The sequence below is a fragment of the Bos grunniens genome, chromosome 5 (assembly GCF_055505025.1).
Source record: "Bos grunniens cultivar Pamir isolate PY7600 chromosome 5, Bosgru_T2T1.0, whole genome shotgun sequence".
Taxonomy (NCBI): domain Eukaryota; kingdom Metazoa; phylum Chordata; class Mammalia; order Artiodactyla; family Bovidae; genus Bos; species Bos grunniens.
The window spans coordinates 51,828,193-51,848,182 of record NC_141169.1 but is presented as its reverse complement, the minus strand read 5'-3'; the positions used below and the strand labels follow the sequence as shown (position 1 = coordinate 51,848,182).

General features: G+C 34.5%; 1 protein-coding gene and 1 long non-coding RNA gene across 9 annotated transcripts in view; one reads left to right on the top strand and one right to left on the bottom strand.

The window, feature by feature from the left end:
- Positions 1 to 19,990, top strand: part of MON2 (MON2 regulator of endosome-to-Golgi trafficking) — a 110,861-nt gene that overhangs the window by 74,997 nt on the left and 15,874 nt on the right. For 4 of the 8 annotated variants that reach the window (XM_086400226.1, XM_086400228.1, XM_086400223.1 and 1 more), the window contains 7 exons: positions 942 to 1,570; positions 5,969 to 6,112; positions 6,729 to 6,746; positions 7,039 to 7,167; positions 11,346 to 11,536; positions 16,256 to 16,316; positions 17,642 to 17,765. In XM_086400226.1, the coding sequence (XP_086256352.1) occupies positions 942 to 1,570; positions 5,969 to 6,112; positions 6,729 to 6,746; positions 7,039 to 7,167; positions 11,346 to 11,536; positions 16,256 to 16,316; positions 17,642 to 17,765 (1,296 nt within the window). The remainder of the gene's footprint in view (positions 1 to 941; positions 1,571 to 5,968; positions 6,113 to 6,728; positions 6,747 to 7,038; positions 7,168 to 11,345; positions 11,537 to 16,255; positions 16,317 to 17,641; positions 17,766 to 19,990) is intronic. The other 4 variants (XM_086400227.1, XM_086400229.1, XM_086400225.1 and 1 more) reach the window with 1 other exon arrangement.
- LOC147371941 (uncharacterized) overlaps positions 14,088 to 19,990 on the bottom strand; it is a 59,721-nt gene continuing 53,818 nt past the window's right edge. Inside the window, exon 4 of the long non-coding RNA XR_015163858.1 lies at positions 14,088 to 19,350. This is a non-coding gene — a long non-coding RNA (uncharacterized LOC147371941). The remainder of the gene's footprint in view (positions 19,351 to 19,990) is intronic.

Sequence of the window (19,990 nt, the reverse complement as noted above, 5' to 3'; positions counted from 1 at the left end):
CCTGAGTCAGGAAGATCCCATGGAGAAGGAAATGGCAATCTACTCCAGTATTTTTGCCTAGGAAATCCCTTGAGCAGAGGAGCCTGGTGGGCTACAGTCCATGGGGTTGCAAAAGAGTTGGCCATGGCTTAATGACTGAACAACAACAGTAATAGAAACAAACCACACCTGGTTTCATTGTAGAGTTTCATTATAAATGTGCTCAGTTGGTCACAGGAATAGAGCAAGAGATTGAAATGATTAGTGGAAACAGCAACCACCATTCAGCCCATGCTGTGCTGACAGTAGATCAGTTGACTTGATTTTACATGAGAGAAATAAGTTTAGCCTCATGGTAAAAGGACAGTCTTATTTATGGTGCATGTTCTGGCAACTTACTGATATGGGGGGAAAATGTTTACCAGAATTCTGCAGCTATAAAATTATTTAAATCTGAAAACCCAAGTGTAAAGTTAAGATTTTTATGGAGTATGACTTAGTTTATTTTAAACATTTAGGTAAAAAATGTGTATCATACTGTCATAACTTTTCCTATATGCTTAAGAATGGGACCATCTTAATAAAGGTAGATGGTTAGATTGAAGATGTTACTGAAAATTTTTTGTTTTCACTCTTTTAAGTTTTTATTCTGTTCTCCTTCGGCAGAAATATTAGGATAGAAGGGTGTATACATACATTTATGGAGTTTAAAGTTCAAAACCTTGTTTGATATACTCATTATCCTTTTCTTGGTGCCATTTATTCCTGTATCTGACAAAATTTTTTTACTGGATTTTTGGGTTGTAATGGTTTTAACTCACATTGTTAGTGCCTAAGCATGTCTTTTTCTACTTCTGTAGGAATTTAAGCAGAAAAATAAAGCAGATAAACTTTCAAGTGTCTAATAGAGACAATTTGATCACTTTTATGGTAATAATTTTTTTTTCCTCTTCTTCATATAGGAGATTTTTCAAGAGCATGGGATGTTCTTCTTGACCATATACAATCAGCAGCACTCAGCAAAAACAATGAAGTATCTCTGGCTGCACTGAAAAGCTTCCAGGAAATTTTACAGATTGTGTCCCCTGTCAGAGACTCAGATAAGCCTGAGACACCACCTGCAGTTAATGTCCCGGCGCCTGTCCTTTTAGGGCCTATATCGGGCCCTAGCCTGAACAGGCCATTTGTAAGAACAGATTCCATTGGAGAAAGACTTGGAAGATATAGCAGCTCTGAGCCACCTGTAGTTACTGATGAGCTTGAAGATTTGAATCTCTGGTGGGCTGCATGGAATACCTGGTACAGAATTGGATCTGAAAGCACCAAGCCTCCTATTACATTGGATAAACTAACTTTCATTCCCAGCCAGCCTTTTCTTACAGCTTTAATTCAGATATTTCCAGCTCTCTACCAACACATAAAAACTGGTTTCAACATGGATGACTTGCAGAAGTTGGGAGTCATATTGCACCGTGCTGTTTCAGTCCCAATAAGTTCAGATGCCTCCCCTTTCATTCTTCCATCTTACACTGAAGCAGTTTTGACAAGTTTACAGGAAGCTGTACTTACAGCTCTAGATGTTCTCCAAAAGGTAATCGAATTTTAGTGGCTGTCTAAGCAATAATGCATATGGTTCTCTTGAATTTTTTTACTTTGCTAAATAATTTTTGGGATAAATTCTGGATCATCAAGATTGTTATGTATGTATACTTTGGGATGCATTCAAGATTGTAAAGATCCAGTTAATTTTAACATTTGTATTTTTCTAATATATTTTAAAAGGTAATTCAGGTTTATTTTGAGAGTCTTCAGGAAACTGCCTGCATGCTCTTATTTCTGTTCACCAGCATTTTTGATTTGTTCATTCAACTCTTCACAAGAATATGTACTTTTGGAGTGATAACTTTAGTAAAGTATTTCTGTAATTAGAAAATTAATTAGCAATGGGATTATATATTTTTTATCTGTATTTTAATTTTAGCTCTTGAATTGTTAGAAACCCATTAAAAAATAAGAATAAATTTGTAAAGTGTTTACCTCACAGAAATTTTAAAAGATATATTTTAACCCATATGTGTTTTGTTACTCCAAAAAAAAAAATTAAAACAGATCTAAAAATTGTTAAGCAAATTCCAGTTGGCAAACAAGACTAGATCAAAATCAAAGAATTCTTTAAACTGTCAAGGTAATTGTTAGCACAATTAACAACCACCAAAATGTTGAACAAAACAAGTATGAACTAAAGAGTCTGCGATCCCAGCAAAGTAGTTATGACATTCTGACAAAATTAGAATGGAAGTGGATTCTGATTACAAATGTGTTATCAGTAGCCATTTGGGTACTACAGATCATGCTTTCTAATTAAACAATTGCATTATATCCAACTGGATTGATGAAAACTTTCACAGTAATAATAGTGGTTTCTACTACAACATAGTACACCTTGATTGTCTCTGGAGGAGGTCTAGCTGAGCAGTAATTCCTTGACTACCTTACCCCTAAGTTACTCTGTGCAGAGAAATTGTATAGAAACTTAAAATGTAAGAAAATCTGGCATTTTAATAATTTTATTACAGGGAGGATCAGTTTTTCATAATTGAAATTAAAAGAGCTGCTTTTGTTTTCAGTGGCAGAAGAAAAGTAGCCTGTCAGTGATAATTTTTTTCTCCCTGACTGTGAGCATAGGTTGTTTATAGACTACTGTGGAGGGAATGGAAAAGTTAGAAAAGGAAAGCATAGACCTTGTGGGATGCCCATAATCTAGAACTCTTACTCAGGTGTTTAATTCAGGTTTTATACGTATGTAGAGGATAGTAAACAAAGAAGAAACAGCAAACCCCCAAACTTTTTTTCTAGGGAAAAAAGCATATAATTTTATTTAGAACAAAACCTCTGCTTTAGCAATAAGAGAGCAAATAGAATCGTTCATCCCAAGCAGGCATTTGTTTTGAGCTTTGAGCTTTTTTAATGGCTTCGAAAAAGCACTTACCTTCAGTTGGAAAGTTAGGAAGTTTTATTGTTGGAAACTTTGGAACTTTTACTTATATCAGTTGATGTCATTTTGCATTACTGATTTTCACTCTAGCCATTGTTTATTACTTACGGGATTATTTAAATTATATTTCATAATACTTGAATGTGATTCAAACATATGGGGTCTTTAATATTTCCTAACAGAAGACTTAACATATTTCATTATTAGTAAGAGTGTTTTTATATTTTCCCCCACAGGTGTCAGAAAATTTTTTCACAAGCAAAATATACTTGCTTTGGAAGTTTATTCTTAAACTAATAAGCTATTCTGCAAAACACCTTACTGATTAAAAACTGTTTTCCTTCTTAAAGGAAAAACTCATTTCTAATTTCATATTTACCCTTATATTGTTTAGAGTTTCAGGGTCATGTGCTTTTCCTCTTGGTTTTCATATCACTAGTTCCCAACCAAAATGACTTAGTCCTATAGGCTAATTTTTTTTTTCCCCAAGATATTTTTACATACCTAGGGGACATGAGAATTTGATAATCTGTTTTCCTAAGTTTTGAGATCAGGAGACTGCATCTATCTTACTTATTGCTAACCTTTGTGAAGGCTGATAACTGGTAGCATATGTACCTCCATGGTCAAGGCTACTGGAGTGGTACTTCAGGAGACACTGTCACATTGTGTGTGAATGGGGCTTCTACTTAATGGGGGCAGTTTTCTGAATCTCTCTGTACTTTGGCTTCCTCATCCATAAAAGGGAAATAATAACTCTGTAACTTTTTTTCTTAGTAAGTGGGATAGTATTTGTAAGGCATTTAGTGCCTGGCACAGTTAAACATTCAGTAAACATTAGTTGTTACTATTTTCATTATCATATTGTCTTGCAAAGGCCTTAGTACATGCTAAGTACAGAATGAATTATTTTAAATGACTTAATAAGAGAAACTTTGAATCATGTCAGATGTTAGATGTCCAGTTTCTTTTTTTGTTTTCACTTACACAATTTTCAAGGATTAATAGGAAATATTGTCCAGATAGATTGCGGCTTCCCAGGTAAAGTGGTAAAGAACCCGTCTGCTAATGCAGGAAACTTAAGAGATGAAAGTTCTATTCCTGGGTCTGGAAGATCCCCTGGAGGAGGTCATGGCAATCCATTCCAGTATTCTTGCCTGGAGAATCCCATGGACAGAGGAGCCTTTCGGCTCCATAGGGTCCATATGGTCCATAGGGTCACAAAGAGTTGGGCATGACTATAGTGATTTCACAAGCATGCTTATTGATTCTTAGCTTTTGGACTGAAATCTGCCACCAGATTTACACTATAGGCTTTTCTGATTCAGAATATTGAAGAAAGCCAATACTAATAACTTTTTCTTAGATAAAGTTTGTTGTTAAATTGACTCCATATTATGTATTTTAAGATCTCAGGATTCAGCTGTAACACTGTTAGTAAGTTTTGTTTTGTTTGTTTATAAAGCACCACAAAAAATCAAAACATATAGTCCAGATCATTATTTGGTGCTATTTCCAGAAAAATTTTGATACTTAGTTTTCTAAGGTCTTCACACAGAATTTTGCTCTTCCTCTCTCCCGCCCCTCCTTTCCCTTCCTTCCTGCCTGCCTTCCTTTCTTTATTTGTCATTGAAAATAAAAGAATTCATTTAGGGTAATTATCTCTTTTCCACAGTAATTGCTACATACTTAATTCTAAGAGTTAAGACTCAGCAAGAAGTTAATAAAGAAGATTGTGAAATTAGTTAGTAGAGAGAATTTTTTTTAGGCTGTATACTTTTTAAGTTCTCCATTCACTTTTTCTGAGAAAAGTGACCAAACAGAGGAAGATGGTATTACATATCCTCATTCTGCTTTCCACATTGTAATTACAGGATGATCTAATGGTATGTATGGGCAGCACTTTGCTTATCTACTTTGTATCTCAAGATCACTTTGTTAAAGCTAAATGGCTACCCGTTCTCTGAGGGAGAATAAAACTACTCTGTTATCTGACGGGTTAAAAAAGCCATGATTGTATGAAAATATACATGTTGTACACATAGTTTTAAAGAAAGTCCTTAAAATTTTGAGATGCTTTGAATTTTGATTTTGTATTTTGAAGGTGCCTCAAGTGTAGAATGATTATGCTTTGTGTTTTGGAAAGCACAAATATATTTTAGATACTCCATAAATTATATCATTAAATATTTTTCCTACAGAGAAAGATAAATGCTCAGACAGGAAAATATGAAAGGATGGGAGGAGAAAACACATTTGTTGCTAGACAAAATAAAAACATGAGATTTAAGTTCTTTCAACATATTTGATGTAATTAAAATTTGTAGTGTCTGAATATACATTTTGTTTTATGAAATTGTAGCATTAAGTTTAATTTTTATTAACTTAAATTTTTTTCTTGTTTTATATCAAGTCTATGTATTGATACATTAGATGCTAAATATACACTGCCCTGTTAAAAATTAATACATACATTTCTTTTAGAAACAGATTTTCATTCATGACTTATTTTCCCAACTGTAATGAACGTGCTTACTTGTTAAAGTCTCTGGTCCATGCATGGTGCAGGCATAAGCTGTCATTTTCATGAACTAATGTCATCAGTTAAGCACTTAAGTAGAAGTCAATCTCATCTTGGTCAGTGAAGCATTCTAAATTGTCTAAAGTGTGTGTTACTGAACAAATGATCAGATTGTGGAACCTCAGAATGGCCCATGACTTCTCTTTAAGTGCTTGCCCTTTGTTTAGTCTGCTAAGTAATAAGCCACACTTTTAATTAAAAAGTATTTTTTAGCTGATTAAAGTATTTAGCCTATACTTTATTCAATATTAGTTTAAAATAGTTTAAATGTCCTTCAGGGCTTCAAAAAGTATATAATGCTTAACATAAAATAAGACAGTCTTTAAGATTCTTTGATTAAACAAAAGCATAAATGGTAAAGAACTTAATGGAGTTCAGATTATACATTCTATTGTTCATATATTGTTTTATAGGCCATCTGTGTAGGACCAGAAAACATGCAGATAATGTATCCTGCTATATTTGACCAGTTACTGGCATTTGTAGAATTTTCATGTAAACCTCCACAGTATGGACAGCTGGAAACAAAACACATTGCAAATGCAAAATATAATCAGGTAATTTGCTATAAATTATATTTACTCTGTAAAATTTCATGTCTTATAAATGTAGTCAGTTCCACTTAAGATGGACTTTATCTCCAAACTTTTTCTTTCACAAATGAACTTTCATATTTCTATTAACAGTTTAAACTGGAAAGAAACATTATTTGGAAAACCTGTGCCCCTTCTTTTTTTTTTTTTTAATTGTTTATTGCTTTCTTTTCCCAAGTGGTTCTCCAGAAAGCTTGGCCTTTCCTGATACTCTGTAGTACATCTTTCTTCAGAGTTCCTTTCTTGGTGTCCTCATCATACTATAGAATGGCTTCTGAATCCCTATGCCTAGTCCTACTCTTATCTAAAATAGATACCTGCAATAGAAAATGAAGAAATGAGAAGTTGTCTACTACTGGTGTGAAATTTAGTTGGATTTTACATAAAATATTTTTTAGCCATAGTTGGCAAATTTTAACTTTGTTTTGGCTTAGGGGAAAAATAAATTTCTGAATGCATGCACGTGCTGATTTTCTTCACTCAACATAAAAATTATAATTTTACATGGTCCGAAAAGTAGTTTAATGTGTATTAACTTTTCTCATTCTATTTGTCTTGCAACACAATGGAATCACAATAGATCCAACTATTTGCACCGGTGAGTTAAATTTCCTAAAATTGTCCTAACCTATTGGCAACAAATAAAGTACAACTTTCCCAGTTTTTGATAGAATGCTCTATGTACTTTTTCTGATAGTTTTAATTTTTGCCTGGCTGAAAATTATTCTTTCATGAAATTATATCTCTTTGAAAACTTTGCATGTAATAAAACAATCTGACCTAAAACCAAGGCCTGAACTTTAAGACAAAGAAGCTTTCACTTTGAAAACAATATGATTTCATTTAATCTCATTTTTATTTTAACTCCATGTGAAAATATTACTTTCTAGGCGGAATGGGTTGCCTTGAATTATGTGCCATTTGCTGAAAGGTCTTTAGACGTAGTTGTGGATTTATATCAAAAAACAGCCTGTCACAAAGCAGTGGTGAATGAGAAAGTACTCCAGAATATTATTAAGGTATCTTTTAAAAAAATTTTTATACTTTCATTTAATGATGATAACGTTATTGAAATTTATCTTTAGGTAATTGTATATTGTCATATATTAAAATAAATGGAAAAATATAATCTGTTATTATTTATAGTGATTTTGCTCCAACATTCATGAATATTATTTAGGAAGATGTTTCTCTGAAATAAGAAGGTTTTTTTAGTAAAACATATTTTAAAATATGCATTCAATTTTATGATTTTTCATCTTTGGCACAAGACAATAAGCATCTTGTTTCTTAGGACAGTATTTCTCATACTTTGATAAGCATTCAAGGAGAAATTCACAATTCATCCTATCGATTTAACTGATCATGCATACTTTTTTTGAAAGCCAGTTCCTCAGTGCATGGACAACCATTATTAAAATTCATCTGCTGTTGTGTGTGTCCTATTCCTCCAAAGTTTATTTCCTTTTTTCCCCCCCTGTTTTGAAGGACAAACCTAAGCCTTGCTCTTACTCTAATATGTAGATGCTTTTATTTACTGGATAATTACAGTCTGATCTGAACTCTCTTCCCTCAAGGAAGAAGCCCTTTCTCTGTTCCATGGTTCATCCTTCTCTTTGTGTTCGTCCGTTTCTTTTCCCACCGTTCTTTGCTGGCAATTCTTTCAGCCTCTTATACTTTATCCTGGGAATATGTCCCAGGTGGCACTAGTGGTTAAGAACCCATCTGCCAATGCAGGAGACATAAGAGATGTGGGTTTGGTCCCTGGGTCAGGAAGATCCCCTGGAGGAGGGCACAGTAACCCACTCCAGTATTTTTGCCTGGAGCATCCCATGAACAGAAGAGCCTGGCGGGCTATAGTCCATTGGGTCCCATAGAGTCAGATATGACTGAAGTGACTTAGCACGCATGCATGCTGAACACTTCCCTCAAGGAAGAAGACCTTTCTCTGTTCCAAGGCTCATCCTTCTCTTTGTGTTCATCCTTTTCTGTTCCCACCTTTCTTTGCTGTTAATTCTTTCAGCCTGTTATATTTATCCTGGGAAGAAGATTAAGCCTTTTATGTAAAATCTTTCTCTCATTTGACTTCTTACTCAAAATTGTTCTCTTTCAACTTTCCTTTACTTCTAAGCTCCTTTAAACAACTTGTAGCCTTCACCTAACCACCACTCACTCTAACCTGTTGTACCCAGGCTCACTTCCATATTCTGCTAAAAAACTACTTACTTGAAGTTACAGAAGACAAAAGTCTTTAAATTCTAAGCCCTTTCTAATTCTTTATTTTCCGTGTTAATATGGTACTGCTCTGGCCTTTTTTTTAAAAAATAACTTTATTTATTTTTGGCTGTGCTGGGTCTTTGTTGCTGCATGGGCTTTTCTCTAATTGGGGTGAGCTGGGGCTACTCTTTGTTGCAGCATGCAGGCTTCTCATTGCAGTGGCTTCTCTTGTTGTGGAGCGCAGGCGTGGTAGTTGTGGCACAAGAGCTTAGTTGCTCAAGTGCCTGTTGGATCTTCCCTGACCAGGAATTGAACCCATGTACCCTGCCTTGGCAGGCGGATTGTTTACCACTGAGCCGCCAGCAAAGCCCCTGGCCTTCTTAAAATTGTTTCTTCCCTTGATTTTCTGTCATAGTTCTTTCTGCCCCTCACCACTCATCCCCTCAAAACTGTCTTGTATCTCCTGATTTGTTGAGAATAAATTTTAAGCACTTCTGTCACGGGTACTAAGAAATAGTAGAGATTAAAAATGAATAAGATAGTTCATACATTTAATAATTCAATAAAGGATCTATAAAAAGAAAAATAATAATGCAATATATTAAGTACTAAGTGAAGACCTCCAAGTAGAGGCAGCTTTGTGTTCAGAGAAAGCTGGATTAGCATAGTGCACTGCTGTGTACTTGCTGCTCTGTGATTTTGGAGCAAATGAAACTGAGAGTGTTTCTCATCTGTAAAAGAAGGATAATACAATGCAAATTTCATGTCTTAACCATTAAGAGATTCAAGTGAGATATGGCATTTAACAATACTTGCCAAGTAGTCAGTATTGAATAAAAGTTAAGTTCTCCCTTCCCTCTGTTGACAAGGAAATACCTAAACTGCCTATGGGATTCTGGCAAGGGTTAAATAAAGTAACATTTGGAGAAGGAATACCCAGCAACAAGGGAGAAGGAGATCTAGATCAATTAAACAACATAAAGATCATGGTATATTTTTAAAGCATTGTTGAGAAATCCCACTTAGGGAGCTAACAGGGCCTGGAATAGGTCTGAAAAAGTGGCTTTGGGTTTTACAAGCCATCATAAGGAATCAGACATTCTTTAACCACTGAAGAGTTGAACTTGGAGGAGTGATATGAATCAGTTTGTATTTTTAATGGAATTAAATAATCTCTTTTCTGTATTTCTGAACAGTTGGTTGATGCCGCTTACTACATGTATTGTGTTAATTGGACAACGCTCTTCCTTCCTTGGAAACTGAGCTTTGTGACAGCAAGAACTGAATTTTCTAGTTTCACATACATTTATTGAGTATATAGGATATGCCAGTCTCTATATTCATTAAATATTTTTTAAAAATAAATGTATAAGTCAAATGTATCTGTTGTACTTAACATTCCCCTGATACTGGTAAACTATTAATCTAGTAGTAAACTATCTAACCTTAAGTTATAACCTGTTAATTCAGAGTGGCCCATGTATAATTTAGTATTCTTTTGTTGGCATATGACACACATTCAGTCTCTGACTAGCTTTAAGAATAAAAGAGCATGCTTAGTTGGAAAAGTCAGAGATAGAGGGAGGGCTTTGGGATTGGTATATCCAGTGGTTCAGTACTATCTCCAGAAAGCAAATTTTTTTCTTCCTTGTTCTGATTTCCAAGGGTTGACTACATATCCTATGTTTTTCCTCATAGTTGTAGGCTAATAAAGGGATTATATGTCAGCAGCAAGTGTGTGTGTGTGTGTGTGTGTGTGTGTATGTGTCAGATTATTCTTAAGTTACTACAGTTAACCTTAAATGAACCAGCTTTAGTTCCATGCCTAGTCTTGAACCAGTGATTATGGCCAGAGAAATGGAATAGATTGATTGGCTTAATAAATTGATCATATCCTTACCCTAATTTCCAACTGGATGTGGGGAGGGGAAAAAGATTCTGGGTAGGCTAAATTATCTTTTGTTATCATACTATTGTGTAATGGTTCACATGTTCACTGTGTAAGTATTCAATAATAATTTGTGTGGAAGATGAAATCAGGTTTTAGGTTCACTCTATAACATTGAATTATGAAAATGTATCTCTTTTAATTTTTATCTTTCTCAGACTAGAATTTTTGTATAAAAATAGAGTCTGGGCACTCTCATGAACATAATCAGATGGTATATTGGAACTGTTTATTGATAGTGCTCTGGGCTAACTCACTGTGATGGTTGGGTCAGTCTAGTCTTCTAGTTGTTGGATAGAACTATGACCAGGGAACTTCATTCTAAGCCACCAAATTAGTTCTTTAATGATTAACAGAAAGTTGACCAATTAGAAAGTAAGTCTCATTATTTCAGTCATTATACAGATGCTATGCTGTGACTTTGAAGATAAAGTCAATCAAATTCTTAAATTACCAGTTTTTCTCAAATATTTGCAAAAGGAAGAAAGTACATTAAAATGTTAGTGTAGAATATAAAATTCAAAAAATTTTAGAGATAAAATATAAAGCATGGTAATATTCTCTAGGCCATGTTTACCTAACCATTAGTAAAAAATTATTGATCTCTCTTGGATAGAAGAGACCCCATTCATCAAATTAGTTGCCAGGAGAACTACGGCAGAATGCTCTAAGTTTATAACTGCATTAGAGAAGCTGCAAGATTGTAAATTTACTACTCTTAATCTTAACTTTTCAGAAAACATCCTTATATTTTATGATGAGAAACTACGGTCCAAAAATGGTTATTACTTCTTCAGGGTCATTGTTTGTAAAATGGACATAGGACTTAAAAGTATATCTTTCTAGGTAGTATGGTTTGAAAACCATGTCTGAGAATTGGCCTTTCTAGAAAGTAACATCTATTTAAAATGAAAATGCTTATCTTATTTTTTATAAGAACAAAGAGAAGCTGTAATTTTTTTTAAAAAAGTAGTTAAAAGCTGAGTGTTTGTTTTAATTAGTATTTATCTTAAACTGTCTTTATTTTCCCAGACTCTTAGGGTTCCCCTCAGCTTGAAGTATTCCTGCCCTTCTGAAAGCACTTGGAAACTAGCAGTATCTTCTCTCCTCAAAGTTCTTTCTATTGGGCTACCTGTTGCCCGGCAACATGCTTCTTCGGGAAAATTTGACAGTATGTGGCCGGAACTAGCCAACACCTTTGAAGACTTTCTCTTTACTAAAAGGTCAGCTCATTCATTTTTACAATTAAGACAATCTTTCAAGAAGTGCACATTATACCTATAATTGCCTAAGAACAGTATTTCTCGTTATTCATTAGTTAACTAATTGACTATTAAGATTGCTAGATTGTATACAAAGAACGAGTTAGGCATTTATGCACTGGGTACATTATCTGTAAGCAGAGGATAATTTTGCTCTTTACCATGTTGCTGGTTGTAAGATAGGAGTCTTTTCTATAAGACCACATGATTAAATCATAATTAAGGAGCCATGGTTTTAACTTGATGAATCTAAGAAGATCTGTTAAAAAAATCCAGTGTCCATTTAGCATCACAAGAGAAGAACCATATCAGAAAATCAGTTTTTTTCAGAATAAATAAGATCGTTGGTAATAATGAACAGCTCTTTAAGATGTTTAAGTTGTGCAAAGAAGAATGAAATTTTCATTGTGTAATGTGCAACAGAGGGTGTATCTTAAGGATGGTATTTTGGCCCCTCACTGAATGAGAATAGGATAATTGAAATGTGGGCTAAATTTTTTGAATGAGGAATCTGCTCCAGTCTGTCTAAAGCTATACTAATACAGCAGTCACTGCTGCTGCTGCTACTGCTGCTAAGTCGCTTCAGTCCTGTCTGACTCTGTGTGACCCGATAGATGGCAGCCCACCAGGCTCCCCCATCCCTGGGATTCTCCAGGCAAGAACACTGGAGTGGGTTGCCATTTCCTTCTCCAATGCATGAAAGTGAAAAGTGAAAGTGAAGTGGCTCAGTCGTGTCCGATTCTTAGCGACCCCATGGACTGCAGCCTACCAGGCTTCTCCGTCCATGGGATTTTCCAGGCAAGAGTACTGGAGTGGGGTGCCAAACTAGCTACAACTAAATTTTTAATTAACTGCTAAGTCACTTCAGTTGTGTCCGACTCTGTGCGACCCCATAGACGCAGCCCACCAGGCTCCCCGGTCCCTGGGATTCTCCAGGCAAGAACACTGGAGTGGGTTGCCATTTCCTTCTCCAATGCATGAAAGTGAAAAGTGAAAGTGAAGTCTCTCAGTTGTGTCCGACCCTCAGCAACCCCATGGACTGCAGCCTTCCAGGCTCCTCTGTCCATGAGATTCTCCAGGCAAGAGTACTGGAGTGGGGTGCCATTGCCTTCTCCTTTTAATTAACTAAGTCACATTAAAAATTGAGTTCTTCAGTCTCATTAGCTAGTCTCATTAGCCATGTCTCATTTGTGGCTAGTGGTTGCTATAGAGGGCACTGCATGCAGATCATTGAACATTTCCGTCATAGGAAGTTCTGTTGGGCAGCACTGATCTAAAATGTACCATTTTATTAGAGATGGGCTTATCACTAATAGCTGTGATAGATAGGTAGTCTTCAGTACTCCTACAATCTAATTTTCCTTTGTGCTATAGTGGTGAAATTCTATGATAACAAAAGTTTTTCTGTTTTGTTTTTTTTATCCGTTAATCACTTTTTTTAAACTATAGAATGATGAATATGCCATGTACTGCTGTGTAACCATTTTAAATTGCTAGTTTGAAATCATTTAAATTATAAATTTCATATACGTGAAGAAAAATTTACATTGGCACGTTGACAATGATCAGATGAGTCTACAGCAGAGTGATTTAATGAAGAAATTTTGTCTGTCTTTCTAATGTTTAGTTATTTAGTAAAGAAAAATTGTAGAGTGCAGAAGCTTAACTTAAATTTTTTCTCTATAAGAGCTTATCTGATGTTTCAGAATTAGAAGCAATGATATGTGATCCTAATTTCTGTTTCCATAACTAGTCAGATTTTGTTTCGCTTTCTTACATATTTCTTACCTCTAGAAATCTTACTGATACCAATGCAAGCATACTATACCTTTCTCTGTGCTGTTTCCCAACTGTTTATGGTCTGCAAGCTGCTTTCACAAGGCAGTACGGTAACAGAAAACAAAACCAAAATCAACTAGAAGAAAGGAGAGGCTTTGAACATCACTGAGGGCTCTCATAAATGAATGAATTATTTAAACGAGTGAAAGAAAAATCCAGTTAAAAATGAGAAACTAAAAGATTGTAGCCTGGTAGACACTTGGACTTCGCTAGTGGCTCAGACGGTAAAGCGTCTGTCTACAATGTGGGAGTCAGGAAGATCCACTGGAGAAGGAAATGGCAATCCACTCCAGTACTATTGCCTGGAAAATCCCATGGATAGAGGAGCCTAGTAGGCTACAGTCCATGGGGTTGAAAAGAGTCGGACACGACTGAGCGACTCCACTTACTTACTTAGACACTTGAGGTCTATTAGGAATTCACTCAAACACCCTTTTAATACCAAAACACGGTGGTAGTTCTTTAGAACAGTGGTTCCTAGCCTTTTTGGTACCAGAGACCAATTTCATGGAAAACAGCTGCTTATCTCCTGTGTGGCTGGGTTCCTATTGGGGTTGGGGACCCGTGCTCTAGAAGACACATGGGCTAGTGGGAATTCATACAGTTATGGTCTGTTGACCTTCAGTTAAAAACACTAAGTACTACCCGGAAGAATTGAAACATTCACACAAAAACTTGTACACGAATGTTTATAGCAATATTATCATAATAGCCAAATAAATGAAAACAATCCAAATGTTCTGATGAATGGATAAATTTGATTTGTACATGCATGCACTGGAATAGTTAGCCGTGAAATACTGATGCATATTACAATATAGATGAATCTTGAAATCGTTATGCTAAGTGAAAGAATGCAAACACAAATGAGGTCACATACAGTTTGACTTGTGTTTCAGAGTTGGGAGGAGGGTAGAATAAGGCATGACTACTCATGGATGCAGAGTTTCTTTTGGAGGTGATGAAAATATTCTAGAATTAGAAATGACCATTGTACAACTTTGTGAATATACTAAAAAGCATTATATGGTACCATTTAAAAGGATACATTTTATGGTATGAATTACATTTCAAAAAATAAATTTAATGTACCATACAGACAGAACTGAAGAAAAATACAAATAATATTTTATCAGTTTGAAGTCTCTTTTCTGTCAAATAAGGATTCATGAAAAAAAATTTTTTTTAAGATTTCCATTATACTTCTCAAACTTAGACTATAACAATCTTATATGTCCCATTTGTACCTACAATATTGACTATCTCCCTTTATAATTTATAGGTAAATTCTGTTAATCATCTGTGGTTTTAAAAGCTCAACCAATGTTTTTTGATATGCTCACAGTATCTAGTAAGGATTGTTATTGTTCAGTTGCTAAGTTGTGTCTGACTGTTTGCAACCCCATGGACTGCACAGCATGCCTGGTTCCTCTCTGTCTCCACAGTTTCCACAGATTTGCTCAAATTCACGTGCATTGAATTGGTGATGGTGTCTAACATCTCATCCTCTGCTTCCCCCTTCTCCATTTGTCTTTTGTCTTTCCCAGATCTAGTAAGAATACTAACTATAAATTAAAACAAATAACCACTATAGTGAATTCTGAGATCAGAATATTCAGCCTGTCCACAGTTGAATAAATGTCTGATTTTATTGATCATTAGAATTAGAAGTAAACTTTTCAGCTTTGTACACTATTCCCTTCCCTCATATATTTTGAAAAAGTAGTTTAGTGTTTCTGATGTGTGATCCCAATAATGTTAATACTGTATGTTCTTGATAAGCTTTTTTAAATTGGTAGTTAGCCAATTGGTATTTTCTCTGTGTGTGTCTATTTTAATACATGTAATGAGATAAACCAGATAATACCAAATAGAGCAAGAATAGCTCTAGATATAAAACTCTATACTCTACCTCTAAATCTAAACATGGTAATACTATTCTTACATTTATAACTTTTATAAAAGAGCACAACTTAGGTTCAGATATAAGTCTAGGTTCAAATTGTGGTTTGTCATTTATTTGCAATGTGTCTTGGTCATATGACTAGCCATTCAAAGCTTCAGTTTCCTCTTCTGTCAATTACATGGAATACCTGTGGTTACTGTGAATATAGGTGATACTGTGAATAAAGCTCTTAATACAGTGGTTGGCTTTCTAATTTTTGCTGTCATTATTATTGTAATAATCATTATCATCCTATTCTCAGCTGTTTTTAAAAGTGCTTAATATTTCATTGTTTCATAAGCTTAATAGAACTTTACTGCCCATTCTTATTAAGAGCCACAGGGTCTAGAATTGACTTTGGGTCTCTCAGAACTGTTGATTTATTCTGATTTTGGTGGAACAGTTTTCTGCTTTAGAAAGTCTGAATCAGTCCTCTTTTCAGATGTTTGCTTTTATTATAAATATATTTAGTATATCATATTTATTACAAATTAGTGATTAATGGGCTGTCACTGAGTGAATAATTAAGCATCTTGACCATGGCTCTCTTAAATCACTGGCAATATAAGTGAATTCAGTTTTTGTCACAATGGTAATTTTTGCTGTGACTCCAGATGATAGTATTTTTACTTTTCCTTGTTTTTCACTCATAGTACTAAAAGACGTTTAGTTCTACAGATTTTATTTAGTTCAAGATTGAGCCAAGTATTTTTGTAGCTAAAATTTCATGTTTGTAATTAGAATACTAATTACTTTAAGAAATAACTGTTCTTTTAAATAAATGATAATGTTCTAACTTGGATGAGGAAATTTTTTTGATGTTCAAATTCTGTTTGTATTTTCAGGAAGTATTTTACCTTTAAAAATCAAGTCTTTTATTTGTTTATATTTTTTAGCATACCTCCAGATAACCTCTCTATTCAAGAATTTCAAAGAAATGAAAGTATTGATGTTGAGGTGAGGAATCTATTTAAAACATTTTCTTACGACTATACAAACCAAATAATAAAAATGTTGAAACTGTAAAATTGCTTAAAACATAAATAAAGTGATACATTGAATATGAACCTAAAAACATTAAAACTCTCAAAAAGGTTAAAGTTTAATTTTTAAAGCACTGATATTTAAAAAACTACTTTTTTATATTTGTTAGCTTTGTGCATGTTGTCTAGATACTTAATTGTGTCCACTTAATAAAGAGCAGTTAATTTAGTAAAATAAATCTATCAGTGAGCATGTATTTGAGAGCTTTATAGTTTAACAAATCAGATGTTTGTATTTAGTTGATAAGTTGCTCAGATTTTTCTATTTTTAACCAGCTGTAGCAATGGCACTCCACTCCAGTACTCTTGCCTGGAAAATCCCATGGATGGAGGAGCCTGGTGGGCTGCAATCCATGGGGTCGCTAAGAGTCAGACACGACTGAACGACTTCACTTTCACTTTTCACTTTCATGCACTGGAGAAGGAAATGGCAACCCACTCCAGTGTTCTTGCCTGGAGAATCCCAGGGATGGGGGAGCCTGGTGGGCTGCCGTCTATGGAGTCACACAGAATTGGACACGACTGAAGTAACTTAGCAGCAGAAACAAATAATGAATGTTTTTTAAAGAATATATTCTTCTGATTATAAATGGAATTTAAACAAGTAATTTTCAGTTATGGATTTTTGGTTGAGGGGGTTTATTATTTCCCTGTAAGTGGGATAGGGGAACTTTTTAAATAAAACAAATCAAATAAATTACATAAAAAGCGTTGGCATCATATACAGATGTAAAGTATTGCCTTTTGTCCCATTGCTGTACTAACTCTTATAAACTCTTCTTCAAACTTTTGTTTTTCTTTAAAAGGCAAAATAATACATTATATGTTAGAAATAAGCTATTTAACAAAAATGAATATAACTTCTTAATAGCTCATTTTTATGGTACTAAAAGGTGATTTAAATCTTATTCTTAGTCCCTTTTTAGATATGGTGTTCTAACATGGATGTATTTCATATGCTGATTTTTTTTTCTCCCGAGCACACTTTGCATTTATCATGTTGAATATCAAAATGTATTGAATTTGTATAGGAAACAGTTTGTAGTATTGATTATTTGTAATAAAGTTTATTCACTAAGACACATGAGGGAAGCAAACTAATTATCCTCTATATTAACATTAAAATGCTTTTATACATCTATTAGGAAAAATTCTGATACTCTTTTAAAATAAAATTTAAATTTTATTCTATAAGTTATTATCTCTTAAAAAATAATGAATTTGCCTCTTTTGTTTTAGGTAGTTCAGCTTATCAGCACTGAGATATTGCCTTATGCCAATTTTATTCCTAAGGAATTTGTTGGTCAGATAATGACTATGCTTAATAAAGGATCAATACATTCTCAGTCATCTTCATTTACAGGTATGTTATTTCAATGATTTTTTTAAAATGTTAATAAACACTGAAATACTTTTGAAGAAGCTGACTTGTAGAAATGTTACTTCTACAATTGTGGTAAATGTAAATGGGTGAATGGTTAAGAAAGAATGTAATGTAGAACATTAAGCTTTATGAGGGAAAAATGTGATAAATATTCTGTGAATTGTGTGTGATGAATTAAATTGCAGAGTACTTATGGAAATCACCTAAATCATTGCAGGCTGACATAAGTTAGCCAGTTTTGTGAAGTCATGGATTATTGTGAAGTAATGAGTGTATATTCTTACCACTTAGTTAACTTGGTTAACTTAATAGTTGGGTAACAAGTGTCAGTTTTGTCATCTATAAAATAAAGATCTTAATACCAATCTCTCAGGACTATAAATTGCAGTTAGTCCATTTACAAACTGGTTCTTTTTCCTAGTGCAGACAGTTTTTTAAAATAATCTGGTAAAGTGCAGGTTTAACATTCATTTCAGCCACTCAGTTGTTTCCAACTCTCTGATGCCATGGATTGAAGCACCAACTCCTGGAGCTTGCTCAAACTCACATCCATTGAGTCGGTGATGCCAGCCAACCATCTTATCCTCTGTCATCTGCTTCTCCTCCTGCCTTCAATCTTTCCCAGCATGAGGGTCTTTTCCAATGAGTCAGTTCTTTCATCAGGTGGCCAAAATATTGGAGTTTCAGCTTCAACATTAGTCCTTCCAATGAATATTCAGGACTGATTTCCTTTAGGATGGACTGGTTGGATCTCCTTACAGTCCAAGGGACTCTCAAGAGTCTTCTCCAACACCATAGTTCAAAAGCATCAGTTCTTTAGTGCTCAGCTTTCTTTATGTCCAACTCTCACATCCATACATGACTACTGGAAAAACCATGGCTTTGACTAGATGGACCTTTGCTGGTAAAGTGATATCTCTGCTTTTTATTATGCTCTCTTGGTTGGCTTTTCTTCCAAAGAGCAAGCATCTTTTAATTTCATGGCTATAGTCACCATCTGCAGTGATTTTGGAGTCCCTAAAAATGAAGTCTGTCACTGTTTACATTGTTTTCCCACCTGTTTGCCATGAAGTGATGGGACTGGATGCCATGATCTTAGTTTTCTGAATGTTAAGTTTTTAACAAACATTAGAACATCAGAGAAAAATTTCTGAAGTCCATTTAATGTAGTTAACTTCTTAAGAATATTTAAAAATTATAGATCAGTTTTTATAAAATACATTTTAAGAACCATATTTATAACTACATGTAAATATTCTGTTAAATAAGGACTATTGAATTACCATATATACTTTTTATAGCAATTTTTTGATGATACCTGTTGCTATTTATAGTATTAATTGTACCAAGATAAAGAAGGTACATGTATGTATATTCTTCCAGTGACTTTACAATCAGACACAAATTTTTCAGCTTTAACTTGGAGTTTTCTTTAAATGTATACATACAAAGTCTTTTTGTTAATAAATAAGGTCAACTTATAAACACAGAGGTTCCAGTGATATTTGGTGCCCTGTTCTTGAGTATGATCTGACAGCCAGAGCTCACAGATGATTGAGGAAATCTGCCAACACGAAAGAGAAAGACCAAAACAATTGAGAGGTTAGAAAAAATTGGGAAGAAAGAGATAAAAATGCAGAGCCATAGAAAACATTTATTTTAAAAAATTATAATTAGGATGTTCAAGGAGATAAAAGATTTTACATTCATAAAACAAGAAAAATGCTGTTAAAGTGGAACAGTTAGAACACAAAAGAGTTCAAAGAAGCTAAAAATATGATAGCTGACATAAATTCTATGAAAGGTTGGAAGAAAACATTAAGGAAAAACCTAGAAGTAGAACAAAGACAAACAAGTGGACAATCTGAGAGGAAAGAAAATGGATCTCAGGGATGTTACATCTGACAGTAGGTCTTCCAAAAAGAGAAAAACTTCGAGAGGAAGTTATTAAAGAAACAAATTGAAGATATAAATCTGCAGATTAAAAGTGGTCACTCACAGACTTCCCTGGTGGGTTAGTGGTAAAGACGCTACCTACCAATGCAAGAGACACGGGTTGTATCCCTGGTCCAGGAAGATTCCACATGCCTCAGAGCAGCTAAGCCCACGCACCGCAGCTTTGAAGCCTGTGCTCTGAAGCCTGGGAGTCACAACTCAGCAACTGCTGAAGCCACATGTCTAGAGCCTGTGCTCTACAAAAAGAC